Here is a 19399-nt window from a genome sequence, read left to right as displayed (position 1 = left end):
CAGAGGTAACATTGATCTCTTTTTGAAAGATGAGGACATTATTAAAAAAAAAAAAAAGGAGGAAAAAAAAGAATAGAGTTTAGATGGGAAAAAGGACCTGCGGTTTGATGTAGAAGTGATCGAGTCCAATCAAGTGTATCGAGACTCGTTCGAGCAGATAACGTATTTACAGCTCAAAGTGGACATTCGACGTGTCTCGAAGCAACTCTGTGCGAGTTCACCAGAGTACGAGAGACACGTCTTCATATATATGATTATTATCTTGAAAAAAAAAAAGAACGAGATGTCAATCTTATTCCTCTGAAAAGAGAAATCAAACAGAACTCTTTTTTTTTTTTTGCCTTGTCCAAGGGAAAACAAGAAAAATTGACCGAAAACAAATTAGAAAATGAATTTTTAAATTAAAAGACCCACGCACATATATATATAGAAGAAAGTTCAATAAAAATGATGGAAAAGTTTACTCACTCTGAGTTAAAATTTTATTATAAAATATTGCAATTTTTTTTTTATTTTTCACTGTATTTAAAAAATTTATTCTTTTATTAGAACTTTTTCGATTTTAATTGTTTGCAAGTGACATTTATTCACTTCTTTTTTTTTGTCGATAAATGAGGGGGAAAAAACCCACCATTAAATTTCGCCTACGACGTTATTGTTGTAGAAATTTTTTTGAATATAAACGTTTGAGTCAGATTCTAAAATTAATTTTTACCTTTCATACTTTGAATAAACCGGTATTATTAGACTAGTACATAGTAAATAAAAGCCTTCTATAATATTCAACCAGCTGTGGTGGAAATTAATGCTTGTAATGCTTTTGACATTTAAAAATATGGATCATTATCGTTACTTGCGTGTGACGCGCGCGGTGAAAGCTTGAGCTTTTACTTTTCAACAAATATTTAATAATTCACTGCCACTCGTTTTTTTTATTTTTCCAATTTATGCACAAAAATTATTATCTGCATTTTTATCGCATTATATTTTGTAAGAGAATTGTATTTTTTATATTTGTATATATATTTTTGTATTTTGTTCTTGTACTTGTATTTTGTACTTTTTTTTTTTACTTTTGTACTTGTATATAATGTATTATTTTTTCAAAATTGTACGCAAAAAACGTTTAGTAAAATATATTCCGCGGATTTTTTGTTTTAATAAACCAATTTTACTAATCTTTTTTTGTAATTTTGACCATTTTGTGATGCATTTTCAAAAAATGAATTTTTTTTTTGTATGCTTTTATTTATATTTTTCTTCAGCGTATTTGAAACTCGAAAGTTTTCGGGATTTAGAATCGTTTTATCAAACGACCACTGCAGTAAAGTTGGCCTAATTAATTTTTTGCCCAAGTGGCGAAGGTTCAACGTCTTTGCACACCTCGGATCTTTGTACCCGCGCAAGGGTTAATCGATAAACGGTCAAAAGCTGAATTAATCTCGAACCACTGCCGGTAAGATTTGGCTCATGCAAAATAATAAAAAAAAAAAAAAAAAAACAACAACCAGTGTCCTTTTTTTTCTCCGATCACTTGATTTCGCGAACGGTGTCATTTATGTAAATTATTTCGGTATGTAATCGGATATTTAAATCGTTAAAATTATTATTATTATTTATTTAATTTAATAATATTAATATAACGATTGAATGAGAAAAATATTTTTGATAATTCGTGACCAGACAAGTTTTATTAAATATTAAATGATTACTCATCATTCATTTCACTCAACGAAGCATTGCGAATTTACTACCGGAGTTCACTAATTTCTCAGTTAAACAATTAATTGTCTCGAAGAACTAAGAATCCTACTCACATCCTCTATTAAAGAGAATATTAGAAATTATCTCTTTCTTTTTTCCTCACCAAGATCCTGCAAAAAACAATTCATTTATACAAAGTGAGTTATTTCCATTTTTTTATTTATCCTATTATTATTATTATGAATTGAAATTCTTTTTTTTGTCTATCCAAATCAATTCCAATTTTTTTTTCCGCTTCATTCAAAACATCCTTACTGGTTTTTTCATTCAATTATATATTATTATAATTTTTTTTTTTTTTTAATTTTATTAAAGTTTTGTGAATTTTTTTTTGGTTTCATTTTTCTTTTTTTTATTTGCATGTTTTTCTGGTTTTCATTTTTAAAATTCTATGTAATTCTATATAGCATGCCTCAGATTTTTATTGATGGTGAAATATATATTTAACAAATGATAAATGTTTTCAGATCTATCTCGCTGAAAGTGAAAAAGAACAAGACGAGGAGGATTCGGTGACCCCTTGGCTGTGATACGAGGCAGATAGCTAGATAAGACAAAGAAAGAGAGAGAAAGAGAGAGAGAGTGAGAGAGAGATGCGTGAATATAAGATAGTGGTACTGGGCAGCGGAGGTGTTGGTAAATCTGCCCTCACTGTTCAATTTGTACAAGGAATTTTCGTCGAAAAATACGATCCAACCATAGAAGACAGTTACCGTAAGCAAGTTGAGGTCGATGGACAACAATGTATGCTGGAAATTCTAGACACAGCCGGAACGGTCAGTTCTTATACTTCAACTTGATTTATATACGATATGTCCTTTTTCTTTTGATTACACAGACGCTTTGCAAAAATCTTTTCACTCATCTCCTTCTACGATGGAGCGACAAATGCTTTTTTATACATTTGAGATCCACTTTTTCTTTTTCTCCGTTTGTTCTCTATAGTAGATTGACGACTACTTTCGAGGAATATAGAAACACTTGTTTTTATTTTTTTTTCACTAATTTCACTGTTTTTTTTCGCCATTATATTTTTAATTAAATTTTTTATTGATTGTGATTTTAAATTAATTTAATTTTCAATTGATTGCATTTCAAATGTTACTTTCAATTAACTAAACTTGTTTTACATTTTTTCAATTGTTTTTTTTTCATTTATTTATTCGAATTGAAGGAAATTAATTAAATTATTTATAATTGAAAATAACAAATATTATTTATTAATTAAAGATTAAAAAAAATTTATTCTCTTTTTGGCACTCAATTTAATTAATATTTTATGTGTAAAATACTTTAATTGATTTGAAATAAATTAAAATTTTTTCAAAAATCAAAATTGTCAGGAAAATAAATAATATAAAACTTACAATACATTAAAATTTGATCAAAATTAATTGACTTTTAAATATATTTAACTAAATACAAATATGTTTGATTCTTGTAAATATAATTTTTCTTCCGGAAATGATAAGAGACATAATTGATTGATAATATAAATATGTAAAATTTAATGAAAGAATGAAAAGGTTAATTTGATTCTTGCGCCTGGATAAGTATTTTATATATAAAAAAAAAAATTTTATTTACTTGTATATTATTTTAATTTTTATTTAGAGAAGTGATGTAACTGTCATTAATTATAATGTTTCTCTCATGATAGGAACAATTCACAGCCATGAGGGACCTTTATATGAAAAATGGCCAAGGCTTTGTATTGGTGTATTCGATAACGGCACAGTCAACGTTTAACGACCTCCAAGACTTGAGGGAACAAATCCTGCGGGTAAAAGACACGGATGATGTGCCAATGGTGTTGGTAGGAAACAAATGTGATTTGGAAGATGAGAGGGTAGTGGGCAAAGACCAGGGCGTCAACCTTGCCCGGCAATTCAATTGCGCCTTTATGGAGACTTCTGCCAAAGCCAAAATTAATGTTGTTGATGTAAGTATAATGTATATGTATCAAATATACATTTATAATTCATTATTTTAACTTTAACATATATATATATATATATATATATATATATATATATTATTTACATCACGTAGTTCATTATAATGAACTACAATATTTGTCTGGTCAATTAATCGTTTTCGATTTTTCCAGAAATTTTTATTTGCCGTTAATTAATTATTAAATAATTATTTTCTTAATAAATGACACTGAAGTTACCAATGTTGTATCGACGAAAAGAATTTTTTTTTTTTTCCTAAGATTGAATATTTCTCCGCCTTGATTGAAGATTTTTAGTGTTTAAGGATGTATTTGGGACCAAAATAAAGAAATTTCAATTTAAAAAAATTGTTTCTTGACCTTTAAACTTATCTGAAAATGAAAAATTCGTTCGTTGATTCGTCGAATCAACGTTGGTAACTTCAGCGTCATCTTAATAATTTAAAAAAATGGGTATTTCATTTATTAAAAAAAAAAAGAAAATATAATTTTCGATCACATTTATTGCTTTATAAAAATGATGTTAAATGAGAATTTTTTATAATTTGGATATAATTTTCAATATTTAGTTAAGAAAGAGTTGAACATGAATAATTCATTGTTGAGAAGAGATTAATTTTGAAGTTAAATTTAATGAAATAATGTAAATATTTGTGTGCGGGCGGAATACGTAATTAAAAGACTTTGAAAAAGGAAATGATCGTTAATTGATGTTATTGAGAGTGATAAGAGAAATTATTGCAAAGTAAAGCAAATATTTTTAAACGCTGACTTAATGTAAATTTACTACAGACGATTTTATTTCCTGAAAATTGAAATTAAAAAATCCAGAATATATTTTTTTTTTTTTTTGACAAAATCTTATGAATTACCAATTTGTATAAATTAAATTAATTTAAAAAGAGTTGTTAATATTTTACTAAATTTTAATTAATTGAATTATATTTCTCAGTTACATAAATTTGTATAATTATTGACAGTTTGTTATTTAACTTACAAAATGTTAATATTTACTATCATTATTATTGTTATTAATTTGAAATTATTTTATTTTTAGATCTTTTACGACCTGGTGCGACAAATCAACAAAAAGTCACCGGAGAAAAAGATAAAGCAGAAAAAGAAATCGGTGTGCCTACTGTTGTAAAGTAATGGCCTAGGCCATGTTCTCTCGTAAAATAATCCGAAGGAGATACCAGTGGTTGGTGAGGGTAAATGCAAAAAAAAAATAAAACAAAAGGATAATTAGTGAAAGAAAAAAAAACCACAAAGCAGAGTAAAAGGGGTCTGATAACGAATTAAAAGATGAATAACAATTGATAGGGTGGGAGGGAGGGGGGGGGTTATAAAAAAGCGTATGATGGCTGTAAAGCAAGAATAGACGACTATAAGAGAATAAAATGGAACGAGAGGGTTGAATATTATTGTATATACGTTAGTCCCGGGGTGGTTTCGCCTGGCACGCGCAAACAACTGCGCACAAAAAAAAAAGAGTAAAACTGGCCCCGAGACACTCGATTATCACTGTAGGAGTTTTGCATTAAAGAAGAAAAAAAAGATGATTAATTAATATTATATATATTTAGGAGATGATGATGAAGAAGAAAAAAAAAGAGGAGAAATAAAATGTTTGGATGTGCGCGTGCGTTGGCTCACCAGCCCCCATGAAATTGTTCGCCGCGCACCTCTCTTATATATAATATAATAATTATACATAGACGATACATACATTGATGATGATGATTATTATTATTATTAATTAATCGTTATTATTATTATTATTATTATCGATGCGTCAAAAATATTCATAAGTTATCAACCGTTTGTTTCTCAAACAAAACAAAAAAAAATGTTTTTTCTATATCTCTCCAATATTAAAACAAAATAATAATAAAAAAAAAAAATTTTTTTTTATTAAATGTTACGAATGCGGTTGATCTCTCTTCCCTTAAAAATAATGAAAATAAATAAAATTAAACAAGATCTCCCGAAAATCAATTTTCGTCGATGTTTAGATCTGAATTTACGAACTTATTAAAATAGTGGCATATTCAGGAAAGTACTTTTCATGATGTATGTTTTTTAAATACCATATATTATACGTTTTTTGAAATATAATAAATGTTTTTAGGCAAAAAAAAAAAAAAATGAAAAAAAAATTTTTGAACAGAAAAGAACAATTCTTTCTACGAATTTTAATTTGTACTGCGTGACACAACAAGCTGGACACTATATATATAATATAAATATATATATATTTAACCTGTAGAAGATTCTTCGTCGATATTCGATGAGAATTCGTTTTTTTTTTTTATTGTGCAAGAGAAAATTGATCTTTTCACTTGTTTAATGCGCGCGAGCACCACACTCTTTCTAATAAAATGCATCATTTCACTGCAAAAATTCGTGAATAATTGACTATTTAAAAGTGTTTCTGTTTATTCACCTAAAAATATTTTTGTTTTAATTCAGCATCACTTTATTATAGTCATATCACACACGCTATATTTTATATTTACGGACAATTCTTTTTTTTTTTGTTCTACAAACTTAAACAAGTTATTATATTGCAATTTTAGACTTGGTTAAGTTTGTCGGAGATTTTTTTTCTTAATAAAGAAAACATTTTCATAGAAAATCGTTTTGAAATATTATATATACTATAATTATATAGTCACTGTTAAAAAGATTCATTCGTATTCTTGATTCTATTGCACACACACACACACACACATTTACTAACTATTCTTGATTTTCATTTCACACATTTTTACTACCTATTCTTGTTTCTATTTTTCACACACATTTTACTATACTTATTTACATTATCTCTTTTTTTTGTTTTTTTTTCTTTTTTTTTAACCTTTTCTTTGTTATAAACGTATTTTTTCTCCATTTACAATTTTTTTTTTAAAAAGACTAGACTATTCACTGATTCCAAGGGTTTTTGTTATTACAAAGCCACTTAACGAAAGTGACTTTCTTCTTCTTTCCCATTTTGGGAGATGGACAATAATATTGTAATTTTTCATTTCTTATATGTAAGATTAAAAAAGATTGAAATTTGTTGAAAATATAAACATTCGACGTCATAAAATTGACAAAAAATATCGAATGTGAAAGCTTTTTTGAAAATGTTGATATTTTTTCTATGAAAGTGCTGAGATTTGTATTTAATTTTGTCTGCTTTTTCTTTAATTATGGCAATTGCAATTTTATTAAATTTAAATTAAATTTTTCTTAGAAATTGGAAGGTAAAAATCTCGAAATTTAGCTAATTTTCTTTTTTTTTTTTTTTAGATGACAAAAATCTAAAATTTTGCATAGAATTTGGAAATTGTTTTTTTAAAAATATTGTAAGACAATGAAAAGAGTGAATCCAGAAAAAATGGAAAATTTCTGACTCGATGATCCACTTGTCATATTGCAACAAATATGTGTCGCTTCATAAACAACTGTTGGATAATAATCATTCCAAAAAGCCAATGCTTTATAATCAATGACCTTCCAATCGCTCATCTCTGATTTAATATCCTTGATTATTAAAAGTCCTGGATTTCTCTCGGTATAGGGATCCCATTTGACAGTTGGTAATGATGGATTACCAGAGCGTGCAAAATTTGCCAACATTGCCATCATACTTTCGGACATTTTTTTATCAGCTGGATTCCATTGAATATTAGTGTTAATCGAATAGGGAAGACCCCAGACAAATGGTAATTCAAACATATGAGGTACACCGGCCCATTTAGGAACATCGCGCGATACCACTTCTGTTTTTGGTCGATAATCAAATCGATAAACATAGGCCTCTTCTTGTTTAGCTATTTTACCCGCCAAGAATGTTAAACCGGCGGCATATTTTTTTTCTGTTTGTAAATCAAGAAAACGATCACGTAAAATTGTTTGATCCTTAGTTGGTGGATGTGGTTTGTAATAAAATAAAACTGCTTCTGAGACAATTTCCGGTTTTGATTGACAGGTATCATTCTCATCGGGTAATCCAATTTCTGATTCAGTATCATATCTAATCATTTCTTCAAATTTATTTAAACTCAAACGACCATCGACATTTTCACTGCCAATTGATTCAATGTAACTTAATGCTTGTTCATTATTTGTGAATCCAGTGATAAGAGGCACAGCAGTGAAGCCACCGCTGTTTAGTAAATCTTTTGGATCCATGGGTAAAAATGGATCAGATGAATTATTTGTATCCCTATCGAGAATTGGACCCCATGTCTCAATATCGGAGAGGTGTTTTAATAATTCTTTTTCACTTGCTCGACGAAGACATATCATAAGATCGGTTGTTGGATAACGATTGCAGCCAAATTTTTCGGTTATAAAATCAACTATCGATGCTTCTTGATCGGGAGTCCGTACAGAGCCAATTGCATCGCCACTGAGAATAATAGCTTTTGTAAATTTACCACGACTTAAGGGACTTAAAATGTGTAGGCCAACGCTAATTCCTCCAGCACTATGGCCAATGATCACAATATTTGATGAGGAACCATCAAAGAGTTCTATTTTGTTTTTCACCCAATCGAGAGCCGCTATTTGATCTCGCATTCCATAATTTCCTGGCGCTTCTCCATCCATTGTCGTGAAGAAGCCAAAAATGTTGAGACGATAGGCAACAGTCACGACTATGACCTGTGGAATAAAATTTTTTTTTTTATTTTTGTAATTCAATTCATTCAAAAAAAATTGCAATTTTGTTAATTAGAAATGTAGAAAATAAGAACAAACATAAAAATTAAAATAAAATTAAGAAAAGATTAAATAGTAAATGATCTTTTGTTGATGTAATAATTAGATAAAAAAAAAGGAAATTATGTAAATGAAAAATTTGTAAATAGTTATTTGAATTTAAATAAACTTTACATTAGGGGAAGTAGATTTTTGGGGGATAATATTAAAATCGTAAAAGATTGTAAAGTTAACTTAATTTAAATTACATTTTATTTTATCAGTGATTAATTTATTTAATTGACTTTAGCTTTTTTGACCCAGAAATGAATATTTGTTATTTTATCATAGTGATTCAAGATTTGAATTAAAACTTTGATTTTTCTACTTTTTTTCTCTTCATTTCTGATGCTAATTGAAATTGTTCAAGAAAAGATTAACATAAATGAGGCATGTAATACCTCTTACGAACTGTTTATGCAATCTGTTGTAAAATGCGTTCACTGACTTCCTTTCTTTTTTCTTTTTTTTTTCTATTGTGCCCTACTTCAAAGTATATAACTTTGCTATTTATTCTCTCTCGTCAATTTAATGAATATAAATATGAAATTTAAAAAAAAAATTAAACGGCTGGAATTTGAAATGTAAGTTAAAAATGAAATTGAAAACAATTTTCAAATATTTCTCAAAAGTTTTAAATTAAAAAAATTTTAATTGAATATAAATTTTGTTAAATTGATTTAATTTGTAATTTTGTAGGTAAACTATAAATTCGAATCACAAACTGTAAAATTTAAAAAAAAAAAATTGAATAATAGAAATAGCAGGATATTTGAAATCGTGATGAAATGAAATAAAAAAAAAAAGATGTTTTAGCAGCGTAAAAAACTAAAAATAAAATTCAATCAGCAAAAAAAAGTCGATAGGTTTGATTAACAAGAAGCGATTTCGTGTGTCGTGAAAATATTCGCGAGATGTTGACTACAAGGTCAGACAGTGACCTTGCATATCGTTCGAAATGCATTGACATGCCCTTTGTAATTTTTTATACTTAATGACACGTAATCGACATTTAACTTAGAGTTCATTGTAAAAAAAACCCCAGAGACTAATATACTGCATATACATTATATACCATGAAAACATTAAGTACTATGAACTTGACCTTTTGCTTGGTGACGAAAACTGATGCATCCCAAATTGCTGGTGTGCCCGTATTAAAATCTCCACTGTGAAACCACACAATTACTGGCCAACCATCGGGAGGTCGTGTTCCTAAATTAATTAAAAACTTATTAATTTATTTATTAATATACAATTATTATTTATTATTCCACACAGAAAACAGTTTATTTAACATAAATAAATATTTCGTTATTATAAATTTAAAATTCAACTAATTTTTAAACTAAATTAATTTTTTATATTTAATTTTCAAACTTTATTTTAAATTTCAAAACAATTTTTGACTTTTATAAATGTTTTGTTAATTAAAGAAAACTGTTTTTTTTTGGATGTGTATGATTTAATCAAAATAAGATAACAATATTGATTCTAATATTTTTTTTAATGCACTTTTCAACTAAAATCATATTAAATATACGAAACGTGACATGAAACGATAAGACCACTTAAAATCGCCACTTTTGTCCTTATTATTCAACTATGTATAACTATAAAGCATCAAGAAATTAGAAAACTAACTAAAGAAAACCTTCGCTTGAATAAACTATGACTCAGCCGGAATTCAAAATGAATAATAATTATTCTTCTGAAGGATACTTAAATCAAATTGATTGATTAGTTTTCTTGTTATACTTTTATGTTGGTTTTTTTTTTTTTAGTTAGAAATTCATGAGAATTTTTCGCGGAAGGAGGAAAAGTGTATTATCAGGCAAATAAGCGTAAAAGATTGCATTTCTCTATTTATCATATTTGAAACGCAGCTAAAAGATTTATTAGTAAAAAAAAAAATATTTCTCTAAAACAGCGAATATTAGAAAAATAAAATATAACTGTAACAGGTGAATAATTTTCTTAGTAAAATTATTTTTTTTTTCTAATATTTCTTTTATTTTAAAAATTAAATTAAAAAATTGAATTTTCAAAATAAATTTTATGAATTTAAAACAATGAAATTCTTTAAATACTGAAATTGTTTTTAAACACAAATATTTGATGTTTTAATTGAAATTTCATTGTTCAACACTTGAAACTTGAAATATCTACTAAATTTAGTTATAAAACTTTGAAAGTTGGCTCGATCTTAATTTTTGTTCGGGAAATAAAACTTTTTTTTTTACTTTATCTTCTATACGCCTCAGTGGATCTTTGCCAAATATTATTTAATCAGAAGAAAAATTTAATAATTTTTATACGATTTAAAATTTTGAAATATTTTTACAAAGGAAAAAAATTTTTTTTTTATCAAATTCGATTGTATTCTTCCATCTATTTACATATATTTCTATACAATATTCCAAAAGAATGAAAATAAAACAGATATTATATTTTCAAAATGAATTGCGAAATATTTTAGAAAATTTTGAAAAAAGATATATAAAAAAATGAATTTTTTTTTTCACTGAAAAAAAATTTCATTTTGAAAAAGGGAATAAATTATTATTTCTTTTTTCAAATTGTGACCTTAATTTGTTGTATGGGATTTAACCTTGACCTCCGGAAGATGAGAAATAATGGTCAGATTGAGCTGATATTTTAAATTACCATTATTATTTATCTGAGTCTCTCGCTAGATTTTTTCGAGTATATATATATATGGTCAGAGTTTTTTGTTTAATTTTTGAAGATTAGGATGGACATTTTACATTATGCTTTAAATTATTTGACTTTCTCTGTCTCTTTCTTTTACTCTTTTACTCTTGAGTTGAACAAAAAGTAAATTTTCGTGACTGGTGTCCCGTATCTCGACATCAGCTCCCCTTATGTACTGTGTGTATATGAGCCAAGAAGATCGCGTGCCACCGCGTGCACCAGTTACTGTTTCTGTTACTACTTATATATCGACCTGGTATAACGTTGGGTTCCAATGCGTGATTAAACCCCCCTCTGATTCTTCCTGTGTCCCATTGCCCATTGTGAAATTTTTTTTCTTCCCTTTTTTTCAACCCCCCCCCCCCTTTGAAGGTCATAAAACACCCAGACCTAGGTTACTTTTCCAATTTTTTTTTCTTTTTTCTTTGCTGATGTATAATTTTTTCTACCTTGTGATGATAATTTCGATTTTTTTTATTTTTCTCTCATCAACTTTGAAAAAAGTTCTTTTGTTTCACTTTTGCGGATAGTCTTATTTTTTTTTCTATAGACAATTTTTTATGCAAATTCTTATGGAGGGAAAATTTAATTAATTTCTTATGAAAATATATGAAATTAAGGGAAAACTATTAATGGGAATTATTTTTCGAAAAAGAATTTTTAAAATAAAATTAATTTTATGGTTTCTTTTTTTTATAATTTTACTCTCTCTTTTGATTTAATACCTTGCTTGGATGATTTAGATTTGAAATGTTAGTTATGTGTCGTTTTTTGTTGTCATTCTGTAGAATAAAATTTATCTCAAAGACATTTAAGTATTATTTATGATAATTAATGGTAAATTTATAAAAAAAAAAAAAAAAAAACTATGGGGACTAACCCTGATGGTAGTGCCAGGTACTTTCATTTTTCTTTATGGCGTGAAGAGCTTCTGACATGGCACCTTTCGACACACCTCATGGCAATCATTCTAATTCTTGGCTTCATCTCTCAACCAGTGAATTATTAGCTTTAACTTATATTTCTTTTGCAGAATTTTAAATTGTACATAAAAGAAGAGAAAATTAATGTGTTTTTTTTCACTTCCACATTTTATTTTTTGCATTTATGCAAAAAAATACATCCTTTTTCTTTCTCTCATTATTGAAAAAATAAATTCTAATTTTCCAATAGAATTTCCATTTTTTTTTTTATAAAAATAAATGATTCATAAGAGGAAAAAAAAAATGTAAAAATTTTTTTTAATCGATATAAGAAAATATCTTGAAATTCTTTACGTGCGTATATTTAAATTTCAATTATTATGAGCTATTTGAATCTCTGCATTGTTATTTCATTTCATGGCCTACTTTTATTTTTTTCTACTAAAAAATGCAACTTTTTCCAAATAAACTTTTTTTTTTTTTTTTGAATACGACTCAAAATCATTCACGCGAATCAAAGAACTATATATGCTACTATTATAAAGTACTTTAGGATTATGGTTTTTTTTCCTAATCTTTCTAGATATTTATTGCCATCATTTAAAAACAGTCATGTTATGAATTAAAGTTTTTTTCTTTCATTATATAATGATAAAAATCTTTTATTATGATTTGACCTCATGTATATTTCCCCTCATGTAGAATGAAAATTTGGGGACAAAAAATACTTTTAAAGGTTGGGGATCAAATTTATATTATGTTATACTTTTTTTTTTTTTTAAACTTTTGACATTGCATGTTATGGTTCTTTAAAATTTACTCACTGGAAAGATTGTCGGTTAAATATAACTTCATTTTTATCGCTTATTTTTCAAATATAAATTGATGTCATTTAAAGATATAAAATGGCTGTGAAAAAAAAGGAACATTCATAAAGAAAACGTTTTATAGTCGATATAATAATTTATAGAAAAGTAATTAATTTTTGTTTCAGAAATACACAGAAAATTAAAAGGTATTAAAATAAGCTTATTATTTTAATCCAATTTTACTTATTTTAATCCATTTTGGTATTAAAATAAGCAAAATTGGATTAAAATAATAAGCTTATTTTAATGCCTTTTAATTTTCTGTGTAAGTAAAAACTATCACTCTTTTTTGATTATTAATTTTTTTTTTTTACAATCCATTGAAAAATAATTCATTTTTAAATAATTTTCATTAATTTGTTTAAAAAATATTTAATTTAGTAAATTTATAAGAAAAATAGTATATTTTTTAAACGATATAAAATAAGATTTATGTGTAAGAAAAAGAATTTTTATCACCTGGAAAAAAAAATGAATATTCAACAAACAGAAATGTTAAGAATATAAGAAATTGAGTTCAAAATTAAAATATTAGCGAATTTATTAAAGAGAGGAAGAATGAAATTTACGTGCTTTTTGAAGCAATCGTTAAATGATTTTTCTAAAAGGATAACACAACTTCTGCACTAAATTTTAATCATGCGTTTACATACATACTAGCACTCCTTCTTTGCTGCAGAGAAAATTTCTGAGCAATTTTATTATACAATAAGTCACGCGATATAATAAATTATAATTCTCTTCAACCTTCCTCCGTATATAGAAAAAGTATTATTATATATATTAGAAAAGAAAAGTTGAAAAAGCTTTTTGTATAAATAATCCTGACTTATATTAAGGACAATACGATAAAATGATGAATAATTTTTAAGTAACAACTTTTCTTAATTTGTTTTAAAATTCAAAAAATGATTCGTAATTAAAAAAATAGGAATATATTTTTTTTCTGAAATAATTTAAGAAAAAAAAAAAAAAAAATTTGTCTTAATTTAAGGAAAAAAAAACACATTCTGACCTGATTTTCTATTATTGTAAAACATTTTTCAAGTCGAATAAGTAGTTATTTGCTTTTTAGTTTGAAAAGTGTAATTTTTTATTTTTGGAAAGTTTTTATAATCATATAGAATTGATTGATAAGTGATTTAAAGTATAACTTACCGTCAGGTATAAAAATATTCAAATAGAGGCAATCTTCGCTGAGACCAGGATCTGGAAGATCCTGTGGCAATAATCGCATATATAATTTTTCATACAACTTTCTTCTCGATGTTATTTGTTGACAAGATGGTGCAAATTGAGAGGCATTTCTAATGCCATGCCATGAAGGAAGTGGATCTGTAACTGGAGCAGAAAACCTCAAAGGTCCAGTTGGTGGCTGAGCGTAAGGGACGCCAAGGTAAACAATTACCCTTGTTGTTCTGCTCAAGACCTGTTTTGGAAAAAAATATTTTTTTTTTTTTTTTTGGTTTTTGTCATTAGATATCACAATTATTTAATTAAATATTTATGTCTTTAATTTATTTTTTACATAATATTTATATGCGTATAAAATATACACTGATTCTGTTTCCTTTCACCACACCCGTTTTTCTAGAGCATCTATATCAAATCTGTTTTGCTCTCTTTTCTCAAGTTCTAGTTGATTTCCTCTCAGATTTCTTATACAGAAGTCAACAACGAGCGAACAAAAGTTAATTAGCCTACTTTTCGATCAAGAAAAATAATAGAAAATTATTCCTCTTTTTATATATATATATATATATATATATACCCATAAGGCAGATGTCCCCATTTTTAATCGAATCGTTGTGCATTGCGACAATCACGATTTAAAAACTAATTTTCTATTTATCTAATTTGTTTAACCATCGATACTTTAAAGTACGATTAAAAAAAATCCGTTTATTTTAATTAGCTAAAACAATTTTTTTTAATTGCAAATTTTATATATTATTATTTTTTATTTTTGTCATCAATTTGAAGAAAAAAAAAAAAAAAAAAAAAAAAACTGTAAACAAAGGAGAAAAAAGTGGAAAAGTTAATGCGACCCGTTTTCTATTTATATTTTATTTTCATCAACTATCGCGTAATTGTACCTTTCTTTTGTCCACCGTGAGAAACTGCGAATAAACCGGATAAATTTATTTTTGGCCAAGGATATGTTTTATTTTGTAATTATAGTACTTTTCTAGATGTGAAAAATTTTATTTTATTTTTTTTAATTTTGGCAATGTAATTGTAATTTTTTTTTTTATTACATTGATATTCATTTTTAAAATTTTGGATAAATATTTATATTTAAGTAAAAGAATAACCATATTTAATGTACATTTTCTGTTATTGAAATTCAATGCATGAATAACTTGAAGGTAATAAATGTGGTTTATCGACCTTGTTTATCAAATTACTTTTGTTTTAATTTTTTTTAATGAATAATAACTATATATTCTCTTAAAATTATCATGTTTGAGAAATTATATTATTAATTTATATTTATTAATTAACATAAATAATTATTACAATATTATGTATAGTTAATTGTAATTAAATAATAGTTATAATTATAATAATTTACAATTAATTATATATATATATATATATATATATATATATATATATATATATATAATAATTATTACATAATAATTACAAATGAAATTTATTATGCAAATATATTTTTATAATTTTTTTGTCGAAAAAATAATTTCTAAACAATAAAAATGTTTAAAGTTTGTTTGAATAGCAATTTTTTTGAGAAAGGATAGATATTTTTTTTTTATATATTATAATAACAAATTATTTTCATTCTTTAACCGGAAATTATTAAACATTATTTAACGTGTTAAAAATACTATTTTCAATAGTATAATATTTACGAGAGTTATTTATTTTTAAAATGAACCAGAGGACATTAACCTCCAGTTTTTACTTCATTAAATCAAAAAATTACAAGTAAACTGATAAAAATCTACCTTTAAAATACTTTAACTTGTTATACAATTTTATTATTAACTCACTTTTTTTTCCCATTATTATTTATTTTTGCGTACATTTTTCTTTACCGTAAAAAAATATTCAAATTTATAGTTTTTTTCCCTTTCTATGAACTATAAAAATATTTACCTTTATGTAATTTATTATTCAAAATGTAAAACTAACTTTGAATGAAAAACCACAAAGGATAATCATTAAAAAGAAAATTTGAATTTTTAAGTAGACAATAAAAAAGTTTGTTTGAAAAAGAATAAAATCATGTATAAAATACAACCGTTTATTATAATAAATATATATATATATTATATATTATATATTCTTTTTACTTTTTAAGTTATTCTTAAAGTACAATAAAAAAGTGCCATTTAAACAAACTTTGCATATTATATCCTTTCTGTATTATAATCTATAACAATCTGATACACTTTCTATTCATATTGAGGATAAACCCGATAACATTTATTCCCATCATAGCTTTCACGTATTGAAACAAAACTGTATTTATATATATATATATATATATATATATATATATATATACACACAAAAAGTGATCGACCAGAGTGAACGCAAAATAACTATGAGAATAGACGGAAAAATGTGATTTAAAAAAAAAAGAAGCGTGTGTGAAGCGTGATTGAAAAATTTTAAGCGCATTGTTCATTTTAATATTAAAAAAAAAAAAAAATGACAAAAATTAAAAAATAATATGATATGAGGGAGAATGACAAAAGATGTGCAGAGAAATTTTTTGTATTCAAAAAAATATTTGATTTTATATAACAAAAATATTATTTATTTATTTAACGATAATTATTCCAAAGAAGGGAGGTTTTTTTTATACAAAAATGTTTAATTTAATTATAATTGTATTTTTCAATTTTTTTTTATTTTTTGAATTATTTGTTATACTTTACATTTTTTTTTCTTCTATCAATTTTCTTTATTTTTGCTCTATTTATTATAATTAAAAATTCTTTTTTTTTTACTTATTTCTGATTTGATTTTTTCTATTCACTTGTCAAAAATATTTTGCTTTGACAACAAAACATTTTGATGACATTTATTTATAATAAAACTTTTTTTTGGTTTGTTCTAATACTTTTTTTGCTTAATTGAACAAAATTAAATAGTTAATTTTTTATATATATAGTTAAAAATTAAAATTTGTTTAAAATTTTATAGAGATAAAAATTTTTTAAATATTAAGATGATTTTTAAATTAATTAAGAATATGACTGCTAATTTTTTTTTTAAAAATAAATTTGAAAAAAAAATAATTCCTTCTAAATTTTATTTAATAAAAATTTTAACTCCTTTAAATTGTCGACTCAGTTCTTGCTTTTGAATTAGTCAAATTTAACTAATAGTGGAAAACATTTTTTTACTATCGAATTAGTAAAAGTTGATTATAATTCAAATTTTCTTGCGACTGTCAAAAATGAGTACATCAATGTTTTGTTGTCAAAATATATAATTTTTTTTAATAAAAAAAACAAAAAAAAAATACTTAGGGAAATAAAATTCTCGGAGGTATAATCGAGTGCATGAAACATTTTAAAAAAAATATTCCTGTCTGTTCTAAATTTTTTTTTACCCATCCAGAGAAAAGATATAATGATAGTTGTCTCAGAGTCAAATAAATATTTATTTGTTGTCAATAATTATTTATTTATTGCAAATAAATATTTATTTGTTATATCAATAAATATTTATTTCTTGCAAATAAATATTTATTTGTTATCAACAATTATTAATTTATTGCAAATAATTATTTATCTATTACCAATAATTATTTATTTATTGCAAATAAAATTTTTATTTACTCCAAAAAAATAATGGAATAGTTGGCTGTGAGACAAATATAAATTTATTTAATTCAAATATATTATATTTGTTTCAAATAAAATATTTCTCTGAATGGAAAGTTTCAAATATATTTTTTATTTTCATTTAATAATTAATTGTATCAATTTTTCTCGAGATTTTGAAAAATATATGCGATTTGAAAGAATAAAAAAGGGGGGAGGAAATAAAAAACAAAAAAAAAATAGGGGTTGGGGGAGGGGTGGAATTATTGACTGCGCGTTAAGTAAATAATATTTACCGTGCGAACAGTGAGGCGAAAGAATAAAATGCAATGCACTCTAACGCAAGAAAATCTGAGGAGGCGTCATCACGCGTTATCCGCACCTCCTTTCCGACGAGGACACCCTGTCCAGGTATCCTAACTGTTGGTGGCTCGCGAACAATTCCCTGACGTGCGTGTGTCCTTTGTGATTCATTGTGAGGAATTAATCCAAGGAAAATTATTTCCTGAAGAAGCGCGACAACCATCCATGCCGTGTACTTCATTCTGCAAGACTGACTGATTGGCCTCGGAAGCAATACAACCGCGGTTCTCCGAACCCGACTGCTACACGACGGTTCGCGTGACTAGACTCAAACCCCCCCCTCCTTTGACTATACACAAAAACTTTTCCTGTATGTACATATGTATTGGTTTTTATATATGTGTACCTGGAGAGGTGAAGAAGGTTGAAAAGGTTTTAACTTTAGGTTTTAGGTTCATATATGTCTTGCTCAAGCCTGCGCGCTCTCTTTTCTTTTATGATATATAGAGAGAAACTCTTTCGTCTTTCCTTCCACTAGGTCTTGAACTTAGATTTTTATGCATATAATTGACGAATTCAGTTGACATTGACTTATTTCAAGGTGGGAGAAAATTTCCCCGTCACTTATCACTTGATTTATTAAACATATATATACATATATGAAGTTCAAGTTTGGGATATTGAGGAAAATTATGTTGGATTTCTTATTTTAAAATTAAATTTGATGTGATTTTACCTATGGAAAAATTTTTTTATTTAAAACAGCGATAAGTTTAGCTGAAATAGCAAAAACTTTTGCTCTTTTAGTAAAACATATCGCTGTTTCAGGTGGAAATTTTGTTTTCCATATGAAAGAGGAAAATCTTATTTTAAGGAAAAATGATGTCTTATTTCAAAGTTGCAACATTTTTAAATCAGCTTTTATATTGAATTCCTAGACAGATTTTATTTACTGATTTAAAACTGAATTTCAGACAGGTGATAAACTGGCTTAATTTTCGATTCATCTTAAAATACGATTTACGTTTTACTCCCTTGAACTAAAATTAGTTGCATTACTCTTATTTTAATATCAAATTCGAATAAATTAAGCCTCCATTTCACTGAAAAGAATAAAATCTTAATTTAAGGGGAAAAAGAGTCTTATAATATTGAAATATTTTAAGACGCAACTTTTGCTAATTTTCTCACAGTAAATGGAAAATTTTATTTTAAGATAAGTCTGAAAAATGGTATAAATCTTAAAATAAGCTTTCTTTTTTGTCTTAAAATAAAACATTATTCTTTTTACACAGTAAAAACAAAGTC

The 19399-nt window shown here is 25.8% G+C and overlaps 2 protein-coding genes across 3 annotated transcripts in view; one reads left to right on the top strand and one right to left on the bottom strand.

The window, feature by feature from the left end:
* Window positions 1-5025, top strand: part of LOC127289909 (ras-related protein Rap1) — a 28967-nt gene extending 23942 nt beyond the window's left edge. Inside the window, exons 2-4 of the mRNA XM_051318173.1 lie at window positions 2232-2540; window positions 3425-3706; window positions 4779-5025. Coding sequence (XP_051174130.1) covers window positions 2358-2540; window positions 3425-3706; window positions 4779-4868 — 555 coding nt within the window. The 5' untranslated portion in view covers window positions 2232-2357 and the 3' untranslated portion in view covers window positions 4869-5025. The remainder of the gene's footprint in view (window positions 1-2231; window positions 2541-3424; window positions 3707-4778) is intronic.
* A 455-nt stretch (window positions 5026-5480) lies between these two features.
* On the bottom strand, window positions 5481-18396 carry LOC127289907 (carboxylesterase 5A-like). 2 transcript variants are annotated; one of them, XM_051318169.1, is made up of 4 exons: window positions 18171-18396; window positions 14142-14412; window positions 9582-9691; window positions 5481-8380 (listed from the first exon to the last, which is right to left on the bottom strand). In XM_051318169.1, the coding sequence occupies exons 1-4, from the start codon at window positions 18330-18332 to the stop codon at window positions 7067-7069; spliced, it is 1857 nt and encodes a 618-aa protein (XP_051174126.1). In that variant the 5' UTR covers window positions 18333-18396; the 3' UTR covers window positions 5481-7066. The 2 variants fall into 2 exon arrangements, with proteins under 2 accessions (XP_051174126.1, XP_051174127.1); XM_051318170.1 differs by having other exon boundaries at window positions 18085-18310.
* Window positions 18397-19399: the final 1003 nt, after the last annotated feature.

Source organism: Leptopilina boulardi, unplaced genomic scaffold (assembly GCF_019393585.1).
Source record: "Leptopilina boulardi isolate dan_hultmark-lab unplaced genomic scaffold, ZJU_Lbou_2.1 LbouV2_51, whole genome shotgun sequence".
NCBI lineage: Eukaryota > Metazoa > Arthropoda > Insecta > Hymenoptera > Figitidae > Leptopilina > Leptopilina boulardi.
This window is presented reverse-complemented; position numbering and strand designations above follow the sequence as displayed.

Excerpts from the sequence above, each read along its gene's own strand:
- LOC127289907 (XM_051318169.1), bottom strand. The coding sequence starts at position 18,332 with ATGAAGTACACGGCATGGATGGTTGTCGCGCTTCTTCAGGAAATAATT. Across the intron at positions 9,692-14,141 it reads GAATATTTTTATACCTGACG|GAACACGACCTCCCGATGGT; the intron begins GTAAGTTATACT and ends TAATTAATTTAG. Across the intron at positions 8,381-9,581 it reads TTTTCGTCACCAAGCAAAAG|GTCATAGTCGTGACTGTTGC; the intron begins GTCAAGTTCATA and ends TTTATTCCACAG.